This window comes from Nothobranchius furzeri, chromosome 11 (assembly GCF_043380555.1).
Source record: "Nothobranchius furzeri strain GRZ-AD chromosome 11, NfurGRZ-RIMD1, whole genome shotgun sequence".
Lineage (NCBI taxonomy): Eukaryota > Metazoa > Chordata > Actinopteri > Cyprinodontiformes > Nothobranchiidae > Nothobranchius > Nothobranchius furzeri.
Window position 1 is genome coordinate 57,723,366 of NC_091751.1, and position 23,584 is coordinate 57,746,949.

Below are 23,584 nucleotides of genomic sequence, written 5' to 3' on the forward strand. Positions count from 1 at the left end.
GGTGCGTCCACAATCTGCCACATCAGTGGTGGTGAGGTGGTCTCCTCCTTTGGATTGCCCCGAGACGGCCCCCGACAACAGAGGGACCCCGTTGGAAATCAAAGGCTACCATCTACAGTATGGCTTGAAGAACTCATCTCTAAACACCACGGAGGATTTTTCCCCCCGTGAGAGAAACTTCACCGTGGGAAACCTAACCCCGGGCTCCTCCTACCTCTTCGTCCTCGCCGCAATAAACCGCGTGGGCTACGGAGACGCAGCACAGCAGGAAATTGATATTCCCATATCTCCGCCCTCTGGATACCCTAAATTAACTGATTTTGTTAACGCGACTTGCTGTTCCCTCCAGTTCTTCTGGCTACCTCTGGCCCCAGATGAGTGTAACAGTGTCATTACAGAGTACACCGTGGCTTACAAACAGGCTGCAGCCCCCAGACTTTCTGCTGACCCAGTTCCCTCCGTCTCACCCGCCCCTTCTGCTCCTCCGTGGCTGATCACACTGCCAGCGAGTGAGTCCAGCTACACAATCGTGGGCCTCAATCACAGCACAGCCTACGAGGTGCAGCTCAGAGCCCACAACAAGGCTGGGCCGGGCCCGTTCAGCCCCGCTCTGCTGTGTCTCACCCTGGCCTTTGAAACAGGTAGGCCTGGGGAACACCTATCAGCTTCTAAGCACTGGTTCAGCTTCACATCTCCCCCCGTTTCTTATGGAGGCTACCTTAAAACGTTCCTATAAAACACTAAATAAATGAAGTCTGGGCCAGTTCTTTCAGGTGTGCCGTCTCACCAGTCCACCTGAGAGAGACAAGACCTGCAAAGTCCAGAGGAACACAACTACTTCCCCCAAAACTCCTCCACTCACTCACTTGTACCTTCATCACCTAAACCCTTCACCACCAGTGGGAGCAGGCCCATTGTGAATGGATGTTTGCTGCAAGAGCACTGCTTGACACAAACCTGCAGGTAAAAGTCAATACAGGGCCCTGGGTGTACAGAATCCACCAGAGGAGGTAAGTGTTTGGTCTCGTTTGAAGGGAAATGTGGCGCCTGATGCTGCTGTGTGTGCAGGTAAGTGGGTTTTATCTGGTAGACCTTCACTGCCACCTTTTCCAGAGCCTTTTTGCTGACATGCTGAATTCTGAGCAGAACAAACACAGACTTACACTCTGACAATGTGGCATGTCACATTCCTGCAGCCGATCTGTCCATTACCTGTATTTCTCTTGTCATCCACACTCCTCATCACCTGCCCATCCTCCTAACCATCATGTTTTCCTCCCCGAGTAACACGCCAGACTCTTTTACGTTTTCACAGGTTCTCACTGAGAAAAAAAAAACGTTTTTGTTTCATATTTTGTTGTTATTGAAGTAAATCATGACTAACCTGCTTTTTGTATCTTTGCTTTTTTGTTTACTTGTTTTCTAGATGTCCCGAGAAATTTCTCAGTCAAGCTGTCCACTAAGACCAGCGTCCTCCTCACCTGGATCTTTCCAGAGACCACCAACCCCTATCACTTTATTGTATGTCTCACCTGTTGAGTGTGTTGGGCATTTTTACCGAAATAGAAAATCTTCATTACCTTTTTTTTTAATTAGTTTTTTTTTCTTGTTGCTTTATTACAATTTATGGAATTGTATTTCTTCAATAAGATGATAAAAATGTTACTTTAAAATCCAAAAGAAAAAATGTTTGTGCATTCACGATTATGTAATTCACTGGTTTGTTATCGATTTCTTGATTGAGTCTGGTAACTTCTTTGAGTTTCCACTGGTTGCTTGGCAACTGGACCTGGCTATGAAATGTTTTGGCCTTAGATCCCTTAGTGTCTTTTGTTAAATGTGCCTTCTGTGGGGATTTAACAAAGAAACGTGTCACAAATGCGCTCTAACAAGCACTTTTATCAGTGCTGAATGCAGCCAGATTCTTCCTGCTTTCACTTTGAAATGATCATACAAATAAAATGGTGTCACGTTACCCACAATGCATCACGATAGTCTCTGTTGGAGATGCAAATGATTTTATTAGGAGGAATATTTGATAAATGTGGCAAATTATTGTTGCAACTTGGACACAAAACATTTGTATAACAGAACGTATCAATTAGTTCATCTCAATTTAAATTTAAGGATTGCATTATTCAATTGAAAGTTTTTGTGTGTGGATTTAGGAACACTTACCATTTTCAAATAGACTTCCTGGGTATATTGAAGAAATATCAACAGATTGTTTTGCCGATAAGGACAATAAAATGTTTTTTAATGATTTATTTAGTATTTCTTGTTTATCAAGAAAGTCTATAACAGGGGTGCCCAATCCTGGTCCTGGAGATCCGGTCCAGCAAGTTTTAGTTTTGACCATTGACATATAAAATATGGACGTAGCCCGCCCATTGTTCCGCAGGGGGCAGGTTGAAGCCAAAGATGGGAGGTTCCCACCACCGCCATTTTGACCGTGTCACATATCTCAACACTCCCACACAATCCAAAATTGGGAGAAGAGGTGGAGCTGAAGGTGGCTGTTACGTTTGGAACAGGGTTGGAACAAATGAATCAGTGTAGCTACTAGTTAACTTAGCTAACCCAAGAAGTTAAGCATGCCTCCGGGGACCAGGGTAGCCCACCCACACGAAAGACTGTCTCCCGTACGAGGCTGTAGTCATTCTGGTTGCCTGTGGAGATCTAATATGGACCGGGATTGTTAAATTATGGGCAGGGCCTCAGATCGCTGCAATCATAGCGGGGCACCGTGGCCTTTTCCACCAGCTCATGCCCCACGGTCTGAGATTAGCGGGACATTAGCTACATGCTAACCCGAAGCTAACGGAGTTTTACAGGCGTATTCAGCAAGAAAAATGCGGTAGAGCGACTCCAAAGTGAAGGCATAAAGACATAAATGTGGAACTCAATAAAAAATTACAAAATTAATGAGTAAAGAAATAATCTGAATTTTAAATAAATTACATGTCTCTGCTGCTCCCCATAAAAAAAGTCAATATCTCCGTAGTTTTTTGTGAAGACAGCAACAGGTGAATTAAACTAAAAGATACAATTCTAAAATTAATTTTGAAATAACATGACTGAAATTTCTTTTTATAAAAGGTGTGTCCTTCTTAAATTTGAGTTAAGGGTTTTGGATACATATTTTTTTAATAAAAAAATAAAGGAGCAACACATCGCCACAGGCTAAAATCTACCTGAGTTATCACAAGGACCAATTTACTGTGCCACCCCTAATTTTTCTTTGGCCCCATCTGGTCACCCTTATCAAAATTTTCTGGGAGCGCCCCTGTCAGGAAGACCAGATATGTTGTCTGCTGCCATCGCTGTAATTCATGTTTGCTGATTGTGACTGGTGTGTTTGCACCTCCAACTATGTGGCATTGAAATAGTTGCCATGGTAACGTTCACAGACTGCACACATGTGTATGTTGATCAATAGGATAGCTGTTGTGAACAGTAGCTTTACATTTAAAGCCCTCAATACACAAGAAAGAAACCGTATTGTAGTTATGTTGATTTGCATTAAAATCTTAATCCAAATTTATGTGATTTTTAAATTAGAAGAAAAGCAAACATTAAATAAATTCAGTATTCAAACAAAAACTATTTTAGTTTGTTAAATCTGACCCCTGCTGCTCATTTTTCCTTTCTAGGTGGAGTATAATCAAAAGATGGTGGAGTTGGACGCTCGCCTGAAGAAGGCCGTAATCCCAAACCTCCAGCCGGACACAAGCTATGACTTTAAAATCACGGCTCCTGAGGACAACATGGGAGGACTCCGCCATCGCATTACCGCCAAGACTTCTCCGACGATCACCATCCGCCGCCCTGAGATCGACCACACCCGTGAAACCGAAACCACGGTCACCATCATCGTTCCACCTCTGGAAACCCGCACTGTCAGGTACGTTTTCTAGCGTTCGTTCTGCCCATCTGAGAGCTGCGTCGCCGTCTTCTGACTCGGCGTGCTTTAGATTCCACTTTGTTACGAGGGAGGTGGGATGATAAGGTTACGTAACTGGCAAGATGTGGTAGAGACTTCCCACAAGTTGGCACGGAAACCAGAACTTTGTCGTTATGCAAGTGAAGCAGACCTTATGTCACTTTTCCTCCTTTTGCTTCCACAGGAATGTTTATGTCGTCGTGGTTCCGCTGAGGAGAATCCGTGGCGTCATCAGGCCCCCTAAAAGTCCAGATGAAATGGACCTAGAAGAGGTGAGAGCCGTAGAGAAGACCCTAAAACACACCATCCCACTAATAAGTCACAAAGGTCATTGTTCCTGTCTGCATCCTCTCTTCAGCTGCTGAGAGACATCAGTCAAAGGCAGAGGGATGCTCGCCAGCAGAAGCAGGTGGACCTGAAGCGGGCTTACATCACGGCGCGTTTCACACCTGCCACCCTCCCCGCCTTCTTCACCCTGGGGGACCAGCTGGACTACGGAGGCTTCGAGAACCGAGCTCTGGAGCCGAAGCAGGAATACATCTTCTTCATCCTGGCTGAGCTGAACTCCACGACAGGGGTACGAACGCTCTTATCCCCACCCCCATGTTTACAAGCGCTCCTCCATTCCTCCTCTACTGCTGGCTGTCACTTGATATTGTGATCAATTTAGCTGCACTGCTAAAACAATATAATTCCCGTCAGTCAAAGTGTTGTAGGCAAATGCAATAAGCCCACATACTCCCATCAGCACTGCTTATAATGAGTGAGTTTACAGACTGGAGCAGTGGAGGACTTATTTCCTGTGTGCACCGCTGGCATGTAAGTGCATTTGAATAGGCGTACATGGATAATGTAAAAAATAATAGATTTTAGTATTGGAGGAAAGCCCAAGAGATGCTCTTCAGAAGTCCTTCAGATCTAATAAAAATGCAGCAGTTCAGCTTCTCTACAAGAGTTTTTAAACTTCATATTTTATGTCTGTTGTTCACGGAAAACCAGCCTGTGTCATTTTTAGTCTCGCGCAATCCACTGCAACGGTTTTCTAACAATACAGGTGATGAGTGCTGAGGAAAGGAGAGGTTTTACAGCCTCTCTTGGCCACAGTTTTGTTAATTTTGTGTCAAAATAAAAGAATTCCTGGAAAAGAAAGAATGAGAGCTCAACAGAATGTATGTTTGTGTCATTTTTGTGTCTCCAGAGGATGTACGTGGCCAGCCCGTACACCGAGCCCGTGATCGCCCCGGATTCAGACCCGCAGCCTTTCGACGCGGGCGACGGCCTGATCTGGGTGGTCGGACCCGTTCTGGCCGTGGTCTTCATCATCTGCATCGTTATTGCTATCCTCCTGTACAAAAAGTGAGCGGGCTGAACTTCATGAGAAAATAAATAAAAATCAAATGTCAAGTTTACAACCACAGCCATGACTCAGACGGTTGGTCTCACCGACCAAATGCCAAAGCAGCTTTCATTCTCTTAGAGGATCAGATCGGCTTGATTCTTGGGCTTTTTTTTTTGTTTGTTTTTTACAATGTCAGCTGGTTCTGAGACAAAGCCCGGGTGGTTTTTCAGCCTTCACCTTGAGCCCGTACACAAAGATGTGTATTGTTTGGCTTTTTTCGCCCAAATGCTCAAATATTTTCCCGGTAGTTCTGCGAAATGTGCTGCAAAGTCATCGAGCTTTCGAATACCAATGTAAAATATTGATCCTCCTCTCTAACAATCTGTTTCCTTCCTTTTCCTTTTCTAATTATTCCTGCTCCTGTTTCCTGGGAAGCAGCAAGCCTGACAGGTAAGATTAAACCAGTGTCAAACTCTTTGTTCCTTTTAACTTACGGTGATTACACGGCACCGGTTTCTACACCGTGTCAAGTGATGAGGTGATGCTAACGATGTAATAATTGCAGCAAGCGCAAGGACTCCGAACCAGGAACCAAGAGCCTTTTGAGCAATGTGGAGTTGATGGCGCATCACCCGACGGATCCCGTGGAGATGAGACGCATCAATTTTCAGACTCCCGGTATGAAGCACCAAAAGACTTGATATTTGCATGATAAAGTGTCCTTCCGGGGGCTAATTTCATTCAGGAATAAAATATTCATGCAGCTAATTTTATCCTCTGTAAGAAAATGCAGACAAGACCAAGAAAGTCCTTCTTCCATCGTAGCCTGCACAAACCAAGCAACGTTCCTAAGATTAAAATGGCCGCTGCCCAGGTAGTACAGTCAGCGGTTAGTCACGTCTGAGTCACTACGCCGTGTCAGGATCTCATCATCTCCGCTCGCCCACGCTCCACATGCCCGGCTACAGATTTCTTCTGCAGAAATCGATGTAAATGCTGCTCAAAATCGCGTGTCTGTGTTTAAGGTGATCATTAGTAAAAGTGGGGTAAAGGAGAATGTTTATCTGGCGTTTGCCCCCGAGCATGCTGGGATCAAACATTTCTCTCCTCTCCTATTGAAGGAGAGTAGCCTGTGTTCCTGTTATGTTCGTGGTTCACAGCATCTCTGCTGAAAGGATGTCTGCATCTGTCAGAACACAGAAAGGTTACCTGCCAGTTCACAGAAAGGCCAAATAAGACACATTTGTATTTAATCAATAGATAAAGGCCTTAAAGTCTTCTATTTTTAAATATTCCTGGGATGCAAAAGAAACCACTGCACCAACCGAGCACAGCTCCTCTCTTTCATCAGGAGAATGTGTTTTTCTTCCTGCATGGCAGCAACCTTGAAACTTCTTCCTCGCCCACTCCTCCTCCTCCTCCTTCTTCCTCTCCCAGGAAACTCGTGCTTTCAGATGCTCGATGCACTGAAATTCATTATTGCACAAAATAAATAGAAATCCATGCGGCTGATGATGTCTGGGGTCATTTTGGTCGTGCCGGGAGTGTTTTGTCGTGCTTACCTGTGAACGCTGTCGGTCTGTGGAGGGAACTGATAAATGCAGAAGATTCTAAAAGCTTCTCTGAAAAGATTTTAACTCAGGAAATGCCTCTGATGTAAACCTTTTAAGTGATGATGGTTTGCATCCTTTTTTATCTCCAGCTGTGAATAGAAATGATAGCCAGAGCCATGGGTAGCTTCCTTTATGCATCCGTGTGTGTGTGCAGCGCACCTAATTAGTGTTCTGTCTGTTTGTTTTCTCTGTGTCGCTGCTTCTCTGATCACAGAGAAAGCAATTTATCAAAGAAAAACTATTTACAGACAAACCAGCCTGGTCCGGCGTTGTCCTCACACATGAATAAAAATCGATTTTCTGCCTCGACGTTTTCCTTAATGGTACGAGGTGTTGCCCCGTCGCGTAATTATCGTCGCATCTTCACACCGCGGTTGACGCCGACCTGCAGCGATTTGGGTCATTTGGATGACTTTTCCTTCACCTCTGACCCTTTTGTGTTGCGCAGGCATGATGAGCCACCCCCCCATCCCCATCAGCGAGCTGGCTGAGCACATCGAGCTGCTGAAAGCCAACGACAACCTGAGGCTGTCCCAGGAGTACGAGGCGAGTGATGCATCATCATTTCAGATGCATAAATAAACAGACAACATCCTGATTGTTTGGAGGTGTTCATAAAGAGCATGTTGTTTAATGTTTGTTTATCTGTGTACAGATTAGAAGTTCATGATTTCTTCGGCCGTGTGATTTATTGCCGTCTGCGTGACACGGCGCACTGATTTCATTAACCTGCAGCGTCGCTACGCCGCCGCACGGCGTTAACAGGTGCGTTTATTGTGTCTCTGCAGTCAATCGACCCCAGCCAGCAGTTTACCTGGGAGCACTCCAACCTGGAGGTGAACAAGCCCAAAAACCGCTACGCCAACGTCATCGCCTACGACCACACCAGAGTCATCCTGGCCCCCGTAGAAGGTGAGGGGGGCAAATCTGAGTTCAACGGGTCAGCACGTAGATAAAATCAGAAACTGTAAACTCTGCCGAGACCTGCTGTGTGCAGCGGTTTGAAACTGACAAACGGCTCGGATGCGTTCAAGTGCAGCCAGCTCTTCTGCAGAACAACAAGGAGGAGAAAGGGTTTGATCTGCAGCTCATGAATTTACATCAGCACAGCTCCGTTTGTTTGTTTGTTTGTTGCCTCTGTGACGAAGCTGCAGCAGCTAGAAACGAACGTTGTGTTGGGCCGTTTGATGTCACACACACACACACACACACACACACACACACACACACACAGGTTAATTTATTTAGTCATGTATGCAGATTACCTAGGAGCTGTGTTTTTTTTATTTTTATTTTATTTAACAGGCATCCTGGGAAGTGATTACATCAACTCCAACTACATCGACGGCTACAGGAAGCAGAATGCCTACATCGCCACCCAGGGGCCCCTGGCTGAGACATTTGGGGACTTCTGGAGGATGGTGTGGGAGCAGAGGACCGCATCTGTTGTCATGATGACGCGCCTGGAGGAGAAGTCACGGGTAGGACACCAGGCCGTTACCTACAAACCCAAATACACTGGTTTTATTATCTGGAGCACCGTCACACACCGGCCTAGTGTCTGTTCTCCCTGCAGGTTTTATTTTAAGAGTATCTGCGTTTAAAAAAAGGTCTTAGAAGGGACGACGATGCTGGTTTGTGTTTATTCCAACAGATAAAGTGTGATCAGTACTGGCCGAGCCGCGGCACAGAGACATACGGGATGGTTCAGGTCACGCTGCTGGACACCATGGAGTTGGCAACCTTCTGCGTTCGCACCTTCTCCCTCCACAAAGTGAGTGCTTTTGCTCCTTTCTCCTCCCCCCATGCCCCTTGTTTGATCCTGCTCCACCCTTTTCCTCCACCCCCACGAGCTTGAGCCCAGGTGCAGCCGCACTAATCATCAATCTCCCCGTCATCCCTGAGTATTGTTCCACGCAGGCCGATAGATTAGTTTGGACATCCTGCTGAGTTCCTGACTCAGGCACTGAGATGGAGTGACTGCTGGAAGCGGAGCGGTTTCTCTAGCAAGGGGCTAATCTAGGACCGTCAGGATGACATGTCCCTGTGGCCTACTTACAAACAGAAACTAGGCCAGCTGGAGCTTTTCAGTGCAGCACAGCTCCTCTAGATTCTTGTGTGACATCCTGTGAAACATCCAGATGCTAAAAACATTAAAAACAGCAGAGTGCAGCACAGAGTTGACCTTTTTTTTAAAACATTCTTACTACAGCATTGAAACGGTTGTGTTAAGCAGCACAAAAATTTTTGTTTTCTACATTAAAACCTTCCTGAACACAAATTACTGAATGTTTAATGAACATTTTGCTGTTATTGAGTCAGATTTCTTCTGATTGTTTCTAATATCAGAGTGGCAGCAGTGAGAGGAGAGAGGTACGTCAGTTCCAGTTCACAGCCTGGCCCGATCACGGCGTTCCAGAGTATCCCACCCCCTTCCTCAACTTCCTACGCAGGGTCAAAGCCTGCAACCCCCCGGATGCTGGACCCATCATTGTTCACTGCAGGTGTGCACAAATCCAACAATTTGCACTTAAGTTTATTTTTAAATGTTGCTAATTTGAAGGATTTCATGCTCAAAACAACTCATTTAAAGTAAGATGAGGGTGCATGTTAGATGTATGTGAAACAGATAGATCGAAATCTGAGCTTTAACATTTGTTTTGTTGTGAAGAAAGGAACATGGTCAGGTTTTCCCCTTATTTTAAATATTTCCTTTTTCCCCAGTGCCGGTGTCGGTCGCACCGGCTGCTTCATCGTCATCGACGCCATGCTGGAGCGTATTCGGCATGAGCGCACCGTGGACATCTATGGTCACGTGACGCTAATGCGCTCTCAGAGGAACTACATGGTGCAGACGGAGGACCAGTACAGCTTCATCCACGAGGCCCTGCTGGAGGCCGTGGCTTGTGGGAACACTGAGGTTGCGGCCCGCAGTCTCTACTCCTACATGCAGAAACTGTCCAAGGTGGAGCCTGGAGAGCACATCACTGGCATGGAGCTGGAGTTTAAGGTGGGAATACCGTCTGGGGTCAAAGAGAACAAAAAAGTTTGATTCTGAGAATAAAATGTTGTAATAAATATTTAATAGGTCATTAAATAATGTTGATCTTGATCTATTAAACTCTTTTGTGTATATAAATATATTTTAAATACTAAATATTATTTGGAACTTAAACAAATCCAAATTTTTTTGTTACCTGTCAAAAATTTGATATTGTTCAGCATTTTGTAAAGAAAAATAATTCAAAAGCACTAAAACATCACTACAGTTTAATTTTGTTGTAATTTGTATGAATTTGCTCTGCAAAACAAAACTTAAACTGTCAACTTAAATATTAATGTTTACAGTAGCAGTAAAGATTTACGGAAGCCCGGAAAGGCAACAGATTGTTTGTATTTATTTATTTGTGGCATTTTTTTGTCTTTTCTTATTTCTTTCCCACCTCTCATCCAACAATCAGCAAAAAGTGTGTTTTTCTCTTGTAAAGTGTTTTTTTTCCTGCTCAGCAAATGAAAAAATGTGATATTTACTTTTGGAAATTTCTTTAGAATTTTTTTTCACCTTGAGCAAAAAAATACCATAAAATTTTACAAGCATAAAAATACATTTTTGCTGGTTGTTGGATGAGAAGTGGGAAATAAATAATAACCTTAGAAAAATGCCACAAAAACAAAATAAATTCTCTTGCCTTTCAGGGCTTCCATAATAAATAGTTTAATAAAGAAAAAAAGAACAAAAATACCTTAATGAGACAATGTGTAGTTTTTGCCATTCATTTCTGGAAATAGCCATCGAAAAGTTGTTGAAAATGGATTAAATGAAGCCCAGTTGTTGAAAAATATTGGAGGCTTGTAAGGTATAACCATAAAAATTGGGTCTAATAAACACGGGAGTGGGTCTAAGGGTGTGTCCGAATCCACGGGAAGGATGCTTGTAAGAGTGCGATGACGTCACAGCGCAGCGACGAGTACTGTCCGAATTCAAAGAACACTCATTCTCGCGTCCTCGCTCCACCCACATTTCGAGGACGGGTCTGGTGTATCCTCACAGAACAAGGCTATCCCAGCATGCTTTGGGCACCGGCTGTGGTTTTTCAGCAGGAAGACAAAATGGGGAGAGCTACAAAGTTTTAAACGTAAGTTTGTTAAAAACTAGCCGTAGAAACCTAAAAAGCGGTTCAGTTTATAGATATTTTTTGTTTGTATGTTTGTTCTTTAAATTACATTTTAGGCAGAAATCAGCCAGAACGAGTTTGTATCGCGGGTCCCAGTTATTCCCGTGTGTGTGTGTGTGTGTGTGTGTGTGTGTGTGTGTGTGTGTGTGTGTGTGTGTGTGTGTGTGTGTGTGTGTGTGTGTGTGTGTGTGTAGCGAATTAAACTTGTCATTTGTTTTAAGAACAACGGAGCAAAGAAGCGTTTTTATTAAGCTTGGAGGTTAAGAGTGAAGCTGTTTACACACAGCCACAGAAGTTCTTCTGTGAAAAGTAGTTTTACATTCAGAGATTTACACAGCTGACCCATTTTAATTAAGTAAGAAGTTTGTGTGAAGAATATAATTTTTATCTTCTCATGTGGATAAATGTAAAAATGTGTTTATTGCCTTTTTGTCACCTGTGATCTGGTTTTCTGTTTAGGACTGCAGGTGTCCAGGGTCTGGAGAGGCTTTACCTGTTGGTCCTCCTGGGAGAGAGGCCTTCTACTGTCATCATGTTAATGTTATTTAGTTGTTTGATATTTGAACACATTTATTGAAACAAATACTAACTGATAACTCTTTCTGGTCATTGATTTTATCACCAATTTTATTAGATGTTTTTTGAACATGTTACATGAACAGAAGATGAAAAGATGGTAAGGAGACAAGATTGTTTATAATACGTTACACTTATTTACAGATCAAAACCAGTATGGACCAGTTATGTACGGTTAAAACAGGATTAACCTGAGTGACTCCTCCTGGATCATTTATTTAAAATGAGTGAGCAGAAAGTCTAACAGTGCAGCTGGATGTGCTGCAGGAGGATCCAGGCGTGGATGGAGGGCTGGAGCAGACTCGTGGCTGGATGTTTCTGGTCAGAGGAACATCCTACAGGACGATCTGCAGAGAGCTTTGGGACGCTTCTTCTCACTGTCCACTCCATCGTCCATCTACAGGGCCTGCTGGGCTGGCTCAGACGACGGCTGTTACATTTCTGTGAATGACTTGCCTGTTAACAATAGTGGTGGTCTGCTGGTACCTCCTGCAGGACAGAGCACCACTGACCTCCTCCGCACACATCTTCCTCAGGCTCATCCTCCAGACCCACAACTTCACCAGCACCGTTGCAGATGTGCAGCACAGTGCATGCTGACCTGTAATAGATTGAGTTTTTTTAATAGAAAAATGTAAAACAAACCTATAACCTGCAGTACACTGGTTCTGTTCAGTTTAAAGAAAAGCAGCAGGGAATAGTTAAATAAAAACTGCAGAGAATTTACATTTTTAAGACAGATCTAATCATTATTAGGCTTAAGTTGAATAAACAAATGCACATTGAAAACACTTCAATGCTATTTTATTGAAAAGCCTGTTTTTTAAAACGTTTTACCCCCATTTGAACTTATTTGCAAAATAAGTTCTAAGGTCCAATTTACATTAGAAAACATCCTACTGCATTCGACATTTATAATGCATTTGGTTTATATTAATTACCTACATGATAATACTCTGTAGTAATGTGTTGTGTACGTTTAACAAGTTCATTCTGTAGCTTAAAACATACATGAAACCATCTAAAGTTAACATGTAAGTCCTGAAAGCTTCTAGAACAAACAAAGTTACTTTACCTGAAAACGGTTGTGAACAAACGCTGCTGATGGACGTGAAGCTGCTGTAGCTCCTTAATATTCCTGCTCCATTTTCGCTAGCTTTAGCATTTTTCCTTTGCGTGTAGCTGCCGCCACGGCTGTGATGGGACCTACGGGCCACCATAGAGGTGAAGGCTAGACTGTCCGAATTCAGAGCCTCTGGGTTCCGGTTTTAGCGGTCTTCAAGGACCCGGCCTTGCTAGACCGGCGAGGACCCGTACTCATAAGCATCCTTCCTGTGGATTCGGACACACCCTAAGTCTCTGGGCAACGCCATGTTTCCTTCTACGGGAGCCCAGGAGGACAAAACACATTTACTGATTAGTAACAAACTGTTGCAAAACTTTCACCATTTCTAAACGTTGTTGTTTTACACATTTACCACTTTGCTCGTTAAAGTGATGAAAGCGAGTCTGATGCGACGGCCATTTTGCTGAAGGTTGCACTCACAGGCATTTCTGACACTAATGGCCATCCGTTGGTAACGTCTTACTTGCACACAAAAATACGGCTTGTTTGCAATGATTAGCTATCTACTGCCCCCTATCGCCTGAGAAATACACTTTGTCACTTTAATGTTCCCATTTTGATTATATTAAAATATTTAGTTTTTTACTTGTGTCTCATTTTGACTCAAGTAAGATAAAGCTGAACTCCTGACATGTTCCACTTTTCTAAATGTGATCTTTTTTGTAGGTTTGCTTTTTAAACAAACTGCTTAAATATGTATTTTGCCCTGATATAAAAATCCCATTCAAATAGGGAACATTTTCCTCAGAGATCATCAGGAACAAAATATGCAGAAAACTCTAACCTCAAAGTTAAGTTGTTAACAGATAATCCATAAAGATTAAATAACTTCTTTACTGCCCTTTTAATCTAATCTCTGTGGGGGGAGTTATGTTAGTATAGTCCTAAATCATCCTCCGTTCTGGTGTGCTGAATCTACATGCATTGCCCTACATTTTTATTCTCTGTTATTCCAGCGCCTGGCTAACACCAAAGCCCACACGTCCCGGTTTGTCACAGCCAATCTCCCCTGCAACAAATTCAAGAACCGACTGGTGAACATCATGCCCTATGAAACCACTCGTGTGTGCCTCCAGCCAATCAGAGGCTTGGAAGGCTCCGACTACATCAACGCCAGCTATATAGATGGATACAGGTATGATGTTCTCTCACAAACACTGATCTGACCTGACCCAGCCGCCCCTTTCGTCCTGCTTTGATAAGTGAATGGATCGGAGAGCTTCTCACCGCGTCGGGTCGGATCTGTCATTGCTCCGTTCTCCTTCCTATGATTCGTCTCGTCTTCCTGATGATTCAGCCGTTCAGCGTGCTTTTACACAACTGTTATGACTGCTCCTCTTGTTGCCTGAAGCCTGACCCCGTTTTTAGTGTGATGCTTGGCAGAGGAAGAAAGAAGGAGAATGGGGACAGGAGGTGGCTTCTTAGTGTTTGTGTGTTTGTGTGTGTAGGCAACAAAGAGGCTACATTGCCACCCAGGGCCCACTGGCGGAGACTACGGAGGACTTCTGGAGGATGCTTTGGGAACACAACTCTACCATCGTGGTCATGCTGACGAAGCTGAGAGAAATGGGTCGGGTACGGGCCTTTTACACTTCATTAAAAAGGCCAGAAATAACCGATTTACCTTGCTAGTGAGTTTAAACATGCTAATTTTCTCTGATAAATCAGGAGAAGTGCCACCAGTACTGGCCCGCTGAGCGCTCAGCCAGGTATCAGTACTTCGTGGTCGACCCGATGGCAGAGTACAACATGCCCCAGTACATCCTCCGGGAGTTCAAAGTCACAGATGCCAGGGTGAGTCTTCTCCTCCTACTCCTGTATGATGCATCCTGTCATTGTTACATCCGGTTTGAGTTTGCAGCTCAGTTCCTTCGGCGTCGTTAGGGGGCAGCGATGCAAAACGTGTCTTATCGACCTGTCGTGTGTGTTGCAAAGCAGGGGTTTCGAATTTGAATGTGCGTATCGTGACAGGTTCACATTATTGACAAGATGCTGTCGGCTACCCAGTCAACCATGCCGCCTCCAGATTACCCTGGCAGTGTGCATGTACACACGTACACACATGTGCCAGTCATAGATAAGTCCAGTTAAGCATGGCCTGCAGTGACTCCATATCGACAGATGCTCTATTGATCTCCATTACAGGGGAGTCAGAAAGGCTGAGCAGAAGAGAAAAGATGTAATTGCCTGCTGAGTGGCTGACAGTGGCAGACGTACTGACGTTACAGCTTTAAGTTAACCACAGCTAACTGATCCAGGGTCAGATAACAGTAATCATTAGGAGAAAAAGAGGATATTGCCTGGCAGATCCTCTCCCCTCAGTCGATATGCCGAGAAGTTCTGTAAATAGTCATTGTGAACGGATCTCAACCACACGTTTTCTGCATAAACGTTAATAAGACATTAGGTCCTTTTGTTGTTCCTGAGATATTTACATCTTCTTGATTCCTCCAATTCACTCGCTTCCTTTAGGACGGCCAGTCTAGAACAGTACGCCAGTTCCAGTTCACTGACTGGCCTGAACAAGGCGTGCCCAAATCTGGGGAAGGCTTCATCGACTTCATTGGCCAAGTGCACAAAACCAAGGAGCAGTTCGGCCAGGACGGGCCAATCGCCGTCCACTGCAGGTGATGTGCTGCCCTCATTGCTGTGCATTTTATTATAACTCTTATTTATGATGAAGCCTAACCATCTTTCTTCATGGCTGCAGTGCTGGTGTTGGACGGACCGGTGTCTTCATCACTCTGAGTATCGTCCTGGAGAGAATGCGTTACGAGGGGGCAGTGGACATCTTCCAAACTGTCAAAATGCTGCGCACACAGAGACCAGCCATGGTGCAGACTGAGGTAAGCACATGTCCAAGTCCAGTCCTACCTGAGCATGTCCAGATGTGAGGATTTCCTGTTCGTGAAGCCGCTTGATGATTTTTAGTTATTTAAGCATAACGATGCTTTACACTCAATGAATCAAACGGATAAATCTTGGACAGAAAACTTTTATCTGAGCCGAAAATGTCCATTTCTGCTAAAAATTTTATAATGTGGGTTCTTTGTGCCAATAGCCTCGTTTCCATTTTAAGAGTTCTGGGAAATTTCTAGGAGGAGGGGATGTGACGGGGGAAGGACGCTGGCTCGGTCCTCTCAGCTGCTGCTTCTCCATGCCAAGTCATTTCATTCAGGGCTTTATTAAGACGTCAGCATGTTGCCACAGTTTTGGCAGGGAGTGATGTCACTGATTAGCGCAGGGTTCGGCAATCTGTTCCCATCAAAGAGCCATTATTACCCGTTTCCCACAGTAAAGAAAACACTGGGAGCCACAGCAGCCGCGGCGTTGTGGGCGGGGCCTACCCTCAGACAGCAGAGCGCTGCTTTAACCAATCACAACAGGTGACAGCAGCCAGTACCGGTCGCTCGTGTACGTCAGAGTTATCTTTCATAAGAAGATAATCAATAAAACGATTTATATAAAGTGGATCCAGAAGTTGTAGCCCGTCTCTGCCGACAATATTTTGATATTTTTCACCCTGTTGGTGGTTTCACAGAGCAGGTGCCACTTTTGTCATACGTTTCTTTTTAAAACATGTTTAGACTGTTCAGAATACAAATCCAGGCTCTGTCACGTTTGATTGTTGTAATTAAACTTTGTAGGTGGGGAAGGTCAGAAAAGGATCCGATCAGTTTGTTTTTCCCTCATTTACAGTGACGGAGATAACGGCGCAGTGCGCCTGGCTCTGGTGTTAATCAAGTTAAATTTTATCTCTTTGCAACAATTTTCACAAGAAAACAGAACAGTTAAAAGCAGGGCTTGTGTTGACCAGATAGTTCCCGTATTTGACCGTTTATTTTGACGGAGAAAGAATTACCCTGACGCACGCAGACGAGCTGACGTTTTATTCGTTACGCACATCGCAGATGTAGCTAAATCACTCAAGAAAAGATTTCCCTCTGAACATCTGAGCTGGACACTGCTCAGCGCAGCTCACTGTCAGCGCGTACGTAAGGTGCACAGCGAGCTGAAGATGTGGAGAGGGGCTTGGAGCGCGTCGCAGAACCAGAGCGAGTGCAGGAAGATTCCTCCAACTGAAGCGAGCGTTTTCCAAACCCTGTCTCTCAGAGAGACTTGTCACTTAGAAAATGTACCCTGATTATGAAATTTTGGCTGAATAGCGCTTGTTCCTGTCTCCAATGTGGCATCACATCCATGAGCCGTCTGAGGAGAATCCCAGAATCTCATATCCTCTTCAGCTCAGACAGCGCCTTTGATTACGCACAAGCGTGACCCGTCAACCCGGTCTCACAGTAAGACCGGGTTGGAACTGTTCAGGTTTACGCAGACAATCTGTACATTTAGAATTAGCTTACAGATGTAAAATTAATGCAGTAAAATATAAAGCATTTTATTTAAATATCCATTCATTATTTTACAAGCACAGAGAGCCGCATCGGAGGAGCCGCATGCGGCTCCAGAGCCACGGGTTGCCGACCCCCGGATTAGCGCAATGAATGTATGCCGTAATTTAATTCATTCGAGACCAGTGTGATGTATAATGCAACACTCGATAGCACTGTTGTTTACAGCGCTCTGTAGGAGAGCACAAAGCAGCGTAAAACTTGTGGGGGGGCTTCCACATTATTTTTTGGTTTTGGGAGTAAGGTGATTTTAAAATGGCAGCAACACTGCTTATTTTCTTTTTCTTTCCACTTTGCCCCACCAGCGGCACCCCGAAGGGGTGGCCATGGCCGCTCCTGGAAAATTGCTTTGTCTTAGAAATGAGCAAGGAGATCTTCAAGGAAAAAAATTGGGAACCCCTTCTCTAATGCACTGGGGCCTCATTTATCAAGCTTGCTTACACACAAAACGGGGTCGGAAAACTGCGTAAGCAACTTTCCACGCAAACTTTGGGATTTATGAAAGGAAACTTAGCAGAAAAATGTGCGCAACTTTAAGTTGACTAAGGACCTGGCTTACGCACATTGTAGACATGGAGAGCACCTGCAGTGCTGCTGCTGAGAAGGATACAATTATGAAATCCTGCAGCATTATCACTTGTACTGCTTCGTTTTCACACAGAACAAGACCCCACACGCACTTACACACACGCGCGCCTACACACACATGCGCGTACACTCTCTCACACACACACACACGCAGCCTGATGCACAGAACATGGAATGCAGAATATCAGCAGGGGGGCAGATTGAGACAGAATGTCATGCGTCCGAAACAGTGTGTGTCCAGTCACTGTGACCCAATTAATTATCCGCCCTGCCTACTTGGACAAGGGAGATCTCTGTTTGGGTGACTTGTTAGCATGTGTGACTTTCACCTGGGAGTCTGGGGATCTAATCCCAATTGGACCATTTATTTTATATCCGCCACAGATCTCTCTGAAGAATTCACAACATTGACGGCTTCAGCAACGCTGTGCCACTCCGTAGGATTTTCTCTTATTTGTTTTGCAAAAGTACTTCCTTTCATTTATCCACCTCACCTACAAGTACCTCAATTTCTGCTTCTGTGAAATTGTGCTTCCTTGATCTGCCTTGATCTACGGTCGCCATGTCATTGGCGGAGCGCTGCAACAGCCGGCTTATGTATATGCATGAGATCCACAAGGCACTTTGCATTGACTATTTATGGCAGTAAGTGGGCGTGATGAGGGCGGGATGTGACTAAAAAGCAGCTGAGAACCTTGTTAGTCTCCGATTCATGAAGCGGAGATTGCGTGCAGCTGTGCGTACTCCATGTTTGATAGATCACGAACCTACTTGGCGTAAGTATGTTTTTTTTTGCTGAGCTTAAGTACGGTAAGGATTCTACACAATGTTTGATAAATGAGACCCCAGATCCTTAGTCTTGCTCGGATTAGCTGTTAGCTTATTGTTCTGTTCACAACTGAGGCTGTTCTTCAGAAGGTTCATTCACAGAACATACTTTATAAAGCCTCAACGGTCCTTTGATACATTTAAAAACATTGAATTGATAAAAATTAGAGATTTGCACATTATTGCTTCCAAAGTGGCTGTTTCCATTTTTCTTCTTTGAGCTGTTTTGTGGTGGTTAGCAAGCCACTTCTTGATGCATTACTGCCACCAACTGGTGTGGAGTAAATTCAATTGATGTCAATATGAAAAAAGCAATAAATAATAATATTCATAATACAGAAATGTTCTGTTAGCCAGGACTACAAACCAATGTTCAAAGTGCATGCTGCCACCTACTGTTTGGGGGTTTAACCCCAAGCCTTTTGTGGATCATGGAAAGTCATTTTAAATGTAACTCAGTGGGGTGGCCAAACACATTTTGTGGGTGGCATGTGCTACCCAAGGCCACTCCTTGGACACACCCCTGATTATAAATAGCCTTTCTCAAAGGTTTTTTATTCCAACTTTTTACAACAAAGAAACATCTATGGTATTCTACTAGCAGTAGGACTTACCTGTTTCTCCTCTGTGTGTCACCCAGGATGAGTACCAGTTCTGCTACCAGGCTGCTCTCGAGTACCTGGGTAGCTTTGATCACTATGCAACATAAGAGAACAGACAACCGTGCAACCATCTTTCTGCTTCGAGGTCAAACTCAACAAACCAACAAGCGACACGAGAGAAAGGTGGTCCCGACACAAACGTGAACATTTCTCGGATGCAGAATCTAACTTGACGCCACCAAGCGACACAAAAACAGCAACTCTGACAGCACTCGGAGCTCATCAGCGCGTTCCCTGATGAGTGAGGAGGTTCTCTATGTGTAATCCATATACTTACCTCAGTGTTCCAGTGTGAAGGACGTATAATACATGTGTGTTGTGGTCAACTATCTCCAGTATGAAGCAGTGAAATAACGAATGGCTTCTGAACAGGAGTTCGGATACTCCAATGTGTGTAAAATACTAAAAGATTTAAGGGAAAAAAACACAAAGAGCCTGGATATTTGCTGCACCCTAAATGGGCTTTTTATCCTCAACTTTCTATCTATTAGTTTGATGTTCTAAAGGAGTTACCGAGTGGACATTTCTATGTCTGAGTCTATTGCAAAGGTGTCTACTGCTACTGAAGGCAGATCCGGCTGCAAAAGCATCGGCAGTTTGGACTCACCGCCCGGAGAAGCATGTGGATGCTCATTTACCAGATGCACAGTGCCAAGATTAAACCATGCAGCGTGAACAAGAACTGAGGCCTACAAGGAGAGGCGGCTCCCTTTATTATCCAGCATCAAGTTAGATTAAACAAAGCATTCTCACTCATGATTTGTGCTCTCGGTGAGTAAACCGCTGACCTCTGAGCAGAAGTCAGAGCCCACCGATCTGGACTCCATTAACAGAGCTTGGTTGTTATTTGCTGTTCATTCCTCCACCATTAGTTCCTCTTGAAAGTGATGCAAGAAATGTTTTTATTTCTGGGGGTTGTTTGGCCTTATTTTGGCGTTTTTATGTTTTCTGTCTTTCAACATGCTGCCTACAGCTCGTGTGCTTAAATTGTTATCCTTGTAAATTATCTTCAGCTGATGATGGTCCTCTTCATATTCCTCTCCTATACTTGAATCACGCCACTTCTGCAGTTAAATTCTGCATTCATTTGATCCGTTTTTTCCCCATTTTCAGGTTAAAAGGTGATGTAGGATCATGACGGACATTTCCTTTTTCCTCCCCTCCTCCACAAAAACCCTCTTTTAGAGTTTCCTCTTCCTTTTAATTCAGTTCAATTCAGTTCAAAAATACTTTATTAATCCCAAAGGGAAATTGATTAATGGCTCTGTATGCAAGTTGACCTGCACCTGCCCCTCGGTATCGATGTACATCTCCTCCTAATTTTAAATATAATCGTTACTGGTCTCATGCAGCGATTAAAGAGCACAGTAATGCCCCAGATTGAGACATCTTGGGCCAATTCACCACTTTTGTACATACAATCTATCACCAGAGTCCTCTACATACATCTGTGCACAAGATATATAACATGGGACCGGATATGATGTAGTGCTTATTGTCGCTAAAAAAGAAAAAGCCTTATTATCGCTCACTTCAGCATATTTATTTCATATAATTTTTAAAGATATTTATGATTCTATTTAGTTATTTTTCATTTTGTTTTTATTTATTTTGGATTTCTAGCAACTTTTATGAATATTTGTGCGTTTTACCGGCGAGCCGATGTCGAAGGGTGATGTCTGTTTTGTTTATTTTTTATTTTTGTAACGGTCATTTTTGGTGTTTTTTATTTGCTTTGTAATGATGACGTATGCCCTCTGTGTAGGGTGCTATTTGATACTAATTACTGATGTCTGACTAGTTAGCTAAAGATGTAAATTAGAGGCAGAGATCCTGATCCCCGTCCTCCTCCTCCTCCGCTTTACCTGCCGCGGGATGATGCTGATGCTGAGGTTCCTTCCACCCCTCTGCGATGGCATCCCGGGCGTCTGAGGAGTTAGAGATCCAGCGATCCTGTCCTGACGAGCTGCTGGTGTTTAGTTTGCTGGGAAGTACATGGTAGCAGGTGTATTTTTGACAGCGAATGGTTAAGCGTCGTCTAGCTAGACACTTTATACGCCCTTGAAGAAAAAGCTATTGTTTGAATCTGAAATTATTCTCATATGAACTCTATGTGTGGTCCTGGAGTCTTGACGATGTTCAGCTTATATGAAATATGTTACTCCGTTGATTTCTAATGGTTATTGTGTCAAGAGAAATATTAAAAGGCACACGCGAAAACATAAGATGAAACGTGTTGAGGGCCAGCTCTGATGATGCCATACCCCTCACTTATGTACTTGTTCTTTCCTTACAGACCATAGATGTAGATATTGTATCTTGGATTTGTATTAAAAACAGGATGATTGGATAAACAGCAATCTGTGCTGCTTCTCTTTGTGTTGTTCACTGAAACGCCACTAGATGGGGGTAAAACTACTCATTATACAAAATGTTTTCAGTCGTGCAGAAAATCCAAAAGAATGTCATCTCAGATCTGATTAAACAACAGCAGCTGTGCTTATGTAAAGATTTTATGTCTGGTGAGATGAGCAGAAGATTACCTTTTGTTTGAACAAAAGCTGAAATAGTTTAGATATTTTTCAGAAGATTAATACAGCCAACATTTTTTAAGCCACTGTGTAACAAGCAGCTTGTCACGAAGATCCAGTGTGTTCTCATTTTTTCATTAAAGCCAAGAAAAACACCAAAGACAACTCAAATAGTATTTTAGCACCAACTTATGATTATTATTAAAGAGCAATCGGCTGAAAGCTTGACGCTATTTAAGCCTTGAAAATAAATAAATTGTTGGCATAAAATTATACAATAAATGTACGGATTTGAATTTTTACCTGTGAAAGCTCAGAAATTTCTAGGTTTGTAGGAAAATATTAAAACACACTCCAAAGGGACACTCTGGAACAACTCCTTATTTTCACTTTCCATCAGTCTTTCTTATTCCAGTTTAATGATTAATGTAGTTAAGTCATCAGGTTGATAACCTTCAAAGTACAGAGACAAGTGTTAAACATCACATCATTTTATATAAAATACAATAAACAAAGAACTTCCTACACTAAATTGTCCTACACTAAAATTGTAAATAAATAAATTAAAACATGACTGAATCACTAAAATTCAATCAATGAATCAAGGTTTCTATTCTTTTTAAAAAAGGGAAATTAAAACATCAAGTGCAACAAAGACAATGACAAATCAACTGCCTACATGCTTGAAAACACATGTATTTAAACAAACTCATAAGCGACATGACTTTAATGGTCAACCTTAACTTAACATCATAAACAAAGTCATATTTACCATCCTTTGGCGTCTTTAGAGTCAACTTATGAGTAGAGCTTGCTTCCTAGTTTACCCCCACCATCTTTGCCCAGGTGTTTTTCATCACCAATGGTGGCCATTTTGTTGGTGCTTTCTGGGGGATGTAGTTCTCAGTGGCAGTTGAGCACTATCACCTCCAATTGTTCAGTTTTAACTCAACACCTCCCACTTGAGCTCGTGGTTTCTCAAATCCAATGGTTTCTCTGCCATGAAGAGAAAGGTTTGAAATTCACCCCAGGCAGGGCCGTGCAGAGACCTTTGACGGGGCGGGTACTCAAAGTAAAAAAAGGGGCACTTATAGAGCAAAACTTTTAAACAGATTCACAATCCAACAAGTTAGAAAACTCAGATAATGAGACCCTTGAGTTCAAACAACATAATAAAAATATATCAATTAGTGTCATTAATATTAGTGTTAATGTTAGTTAATAAATAATTGTTTTAGTTTTTAAAGCTGACATATCTAGAGATGTTAAAACCACATTTCTGCCCCTGATCCGAGTCCAAGTTGTTTGAATTTTGATTATCTTCCAATACTGAGTCCTGTTCTGATACCAGGTGGTGATGCAATGCATTAAAAAAAGAAGAAAGTAGTCGCTCTTCTGACTGTATTTGTCATTTTGTTATTTTAGCCTTAAAAGGTCACTCATTCAGGAAGTACATTTAACAGGAATCAAGATTCAAGATAATTTATTGCTATTGCACAGGTGTACAACCAAAGTGACTTTGCGCTTACTAAGGACAGCTCTAGGAAAAGGTAGTAAAATAAATGTAAAATGAATGCAGCCACAGAAAGTTATCCAGTGTAATGTACAGCTATGTTAGCTGAGATCTTTTTCCTGTCAGTGGAAAAATCTTGATCCCATTCCATGATCTCACTGAACTTAACGCTAAACATGAGAGCTCTGCTACCAACCTAACATCAACACCCTTTGGGCAAAGGCACCGTCGTCCCATACGTGGCAGGAGTCTCAGAGAAACTGAGAAGAATCTTCCCCAAA

The 23,584-nt window shown here is 43.2% G+C and overlaps 1 protein-coding gene across 1 annotated transcript in view; it reads left to right on the forward strand.

Moving 5' to 3' along the window:
• LOC107384125 (receptor-type tyrosine-protein phosphatase S) overlaps positions 1-19,451 on the forward strand; it is a 99,427-nt gene extending 79,976 nt beyond the window's left edge. Inside the window, exons 17-36 of the mRNA XM_054739092.2 lie at positions 1-641; positions 1,427-1,521; positions 3,654-3,904; positions 4,128-4,215; positions 4,302-4,520; positions 5,142-5,299; positions 5,718-5,732; positions 5,848-5,960; positions 7,344-7,441; positions 7,684-7,807; positions 8,201-8,376; positions 8,550-8,669; positions 9,245-9,399; positions 9,620-9,905; positions 13,729-13,907; positions 14,221-14,347; positions 14,441-14,566; positions 15,245-15,399; positions 15,483-15,618; positions 19,238-19,451. The exon at positions 1-641 is cut by the window's left edge and continues 22 nt beyond it. Of these exons, the coding sequence (XP_054595067.2) occupies positions 1-641; positions 1,427-1,521; positions 3,654-3,904; positions 4,128-4,215; positions 4,302-4,520; positions 5,142-5,299; positions 5,718-5,732; positions 5,848-5,960; positions 7,344-7,441; positions 7,684-7,807; positions 8,201-8,376; positions 8,550-8,669; positions 9,245-9,399; positions 9,620-9,905; positions 13,729-13,907; positions 14,221-14,347; positions 14,441-14,566; positions 15,245-15,399; positions 15,483-15,618; positions 19,238-19,306 (3,331 nt within the window). The 3' untranslated portion in view covers positions 19,307-19,451. The remainder of the gene's footprint in view (positions 642-1,426; positions 1,522-3,653; positions 3,905-4,127; positions 4,216-4,301; positions 4,521-5,141; positions 5,300-5,717; positions 5,733-5,847; positions 5,961-7,343; positions 7,442-7,683; positions 7,808-8,200; positions 8,377-8,549; positions 8,670-9,244; positions 9,400-9,619; positions 9,906-13,728; positions 13,908-14,220; positions 14,348-14,440; positions 14,567-15,244; positions 15,400-15,482; positions 15,619-19,237) is intronic.
• The last annotated feature ends 4,133 nt before the right edge of the window (positions 19,452-23,584 follow it).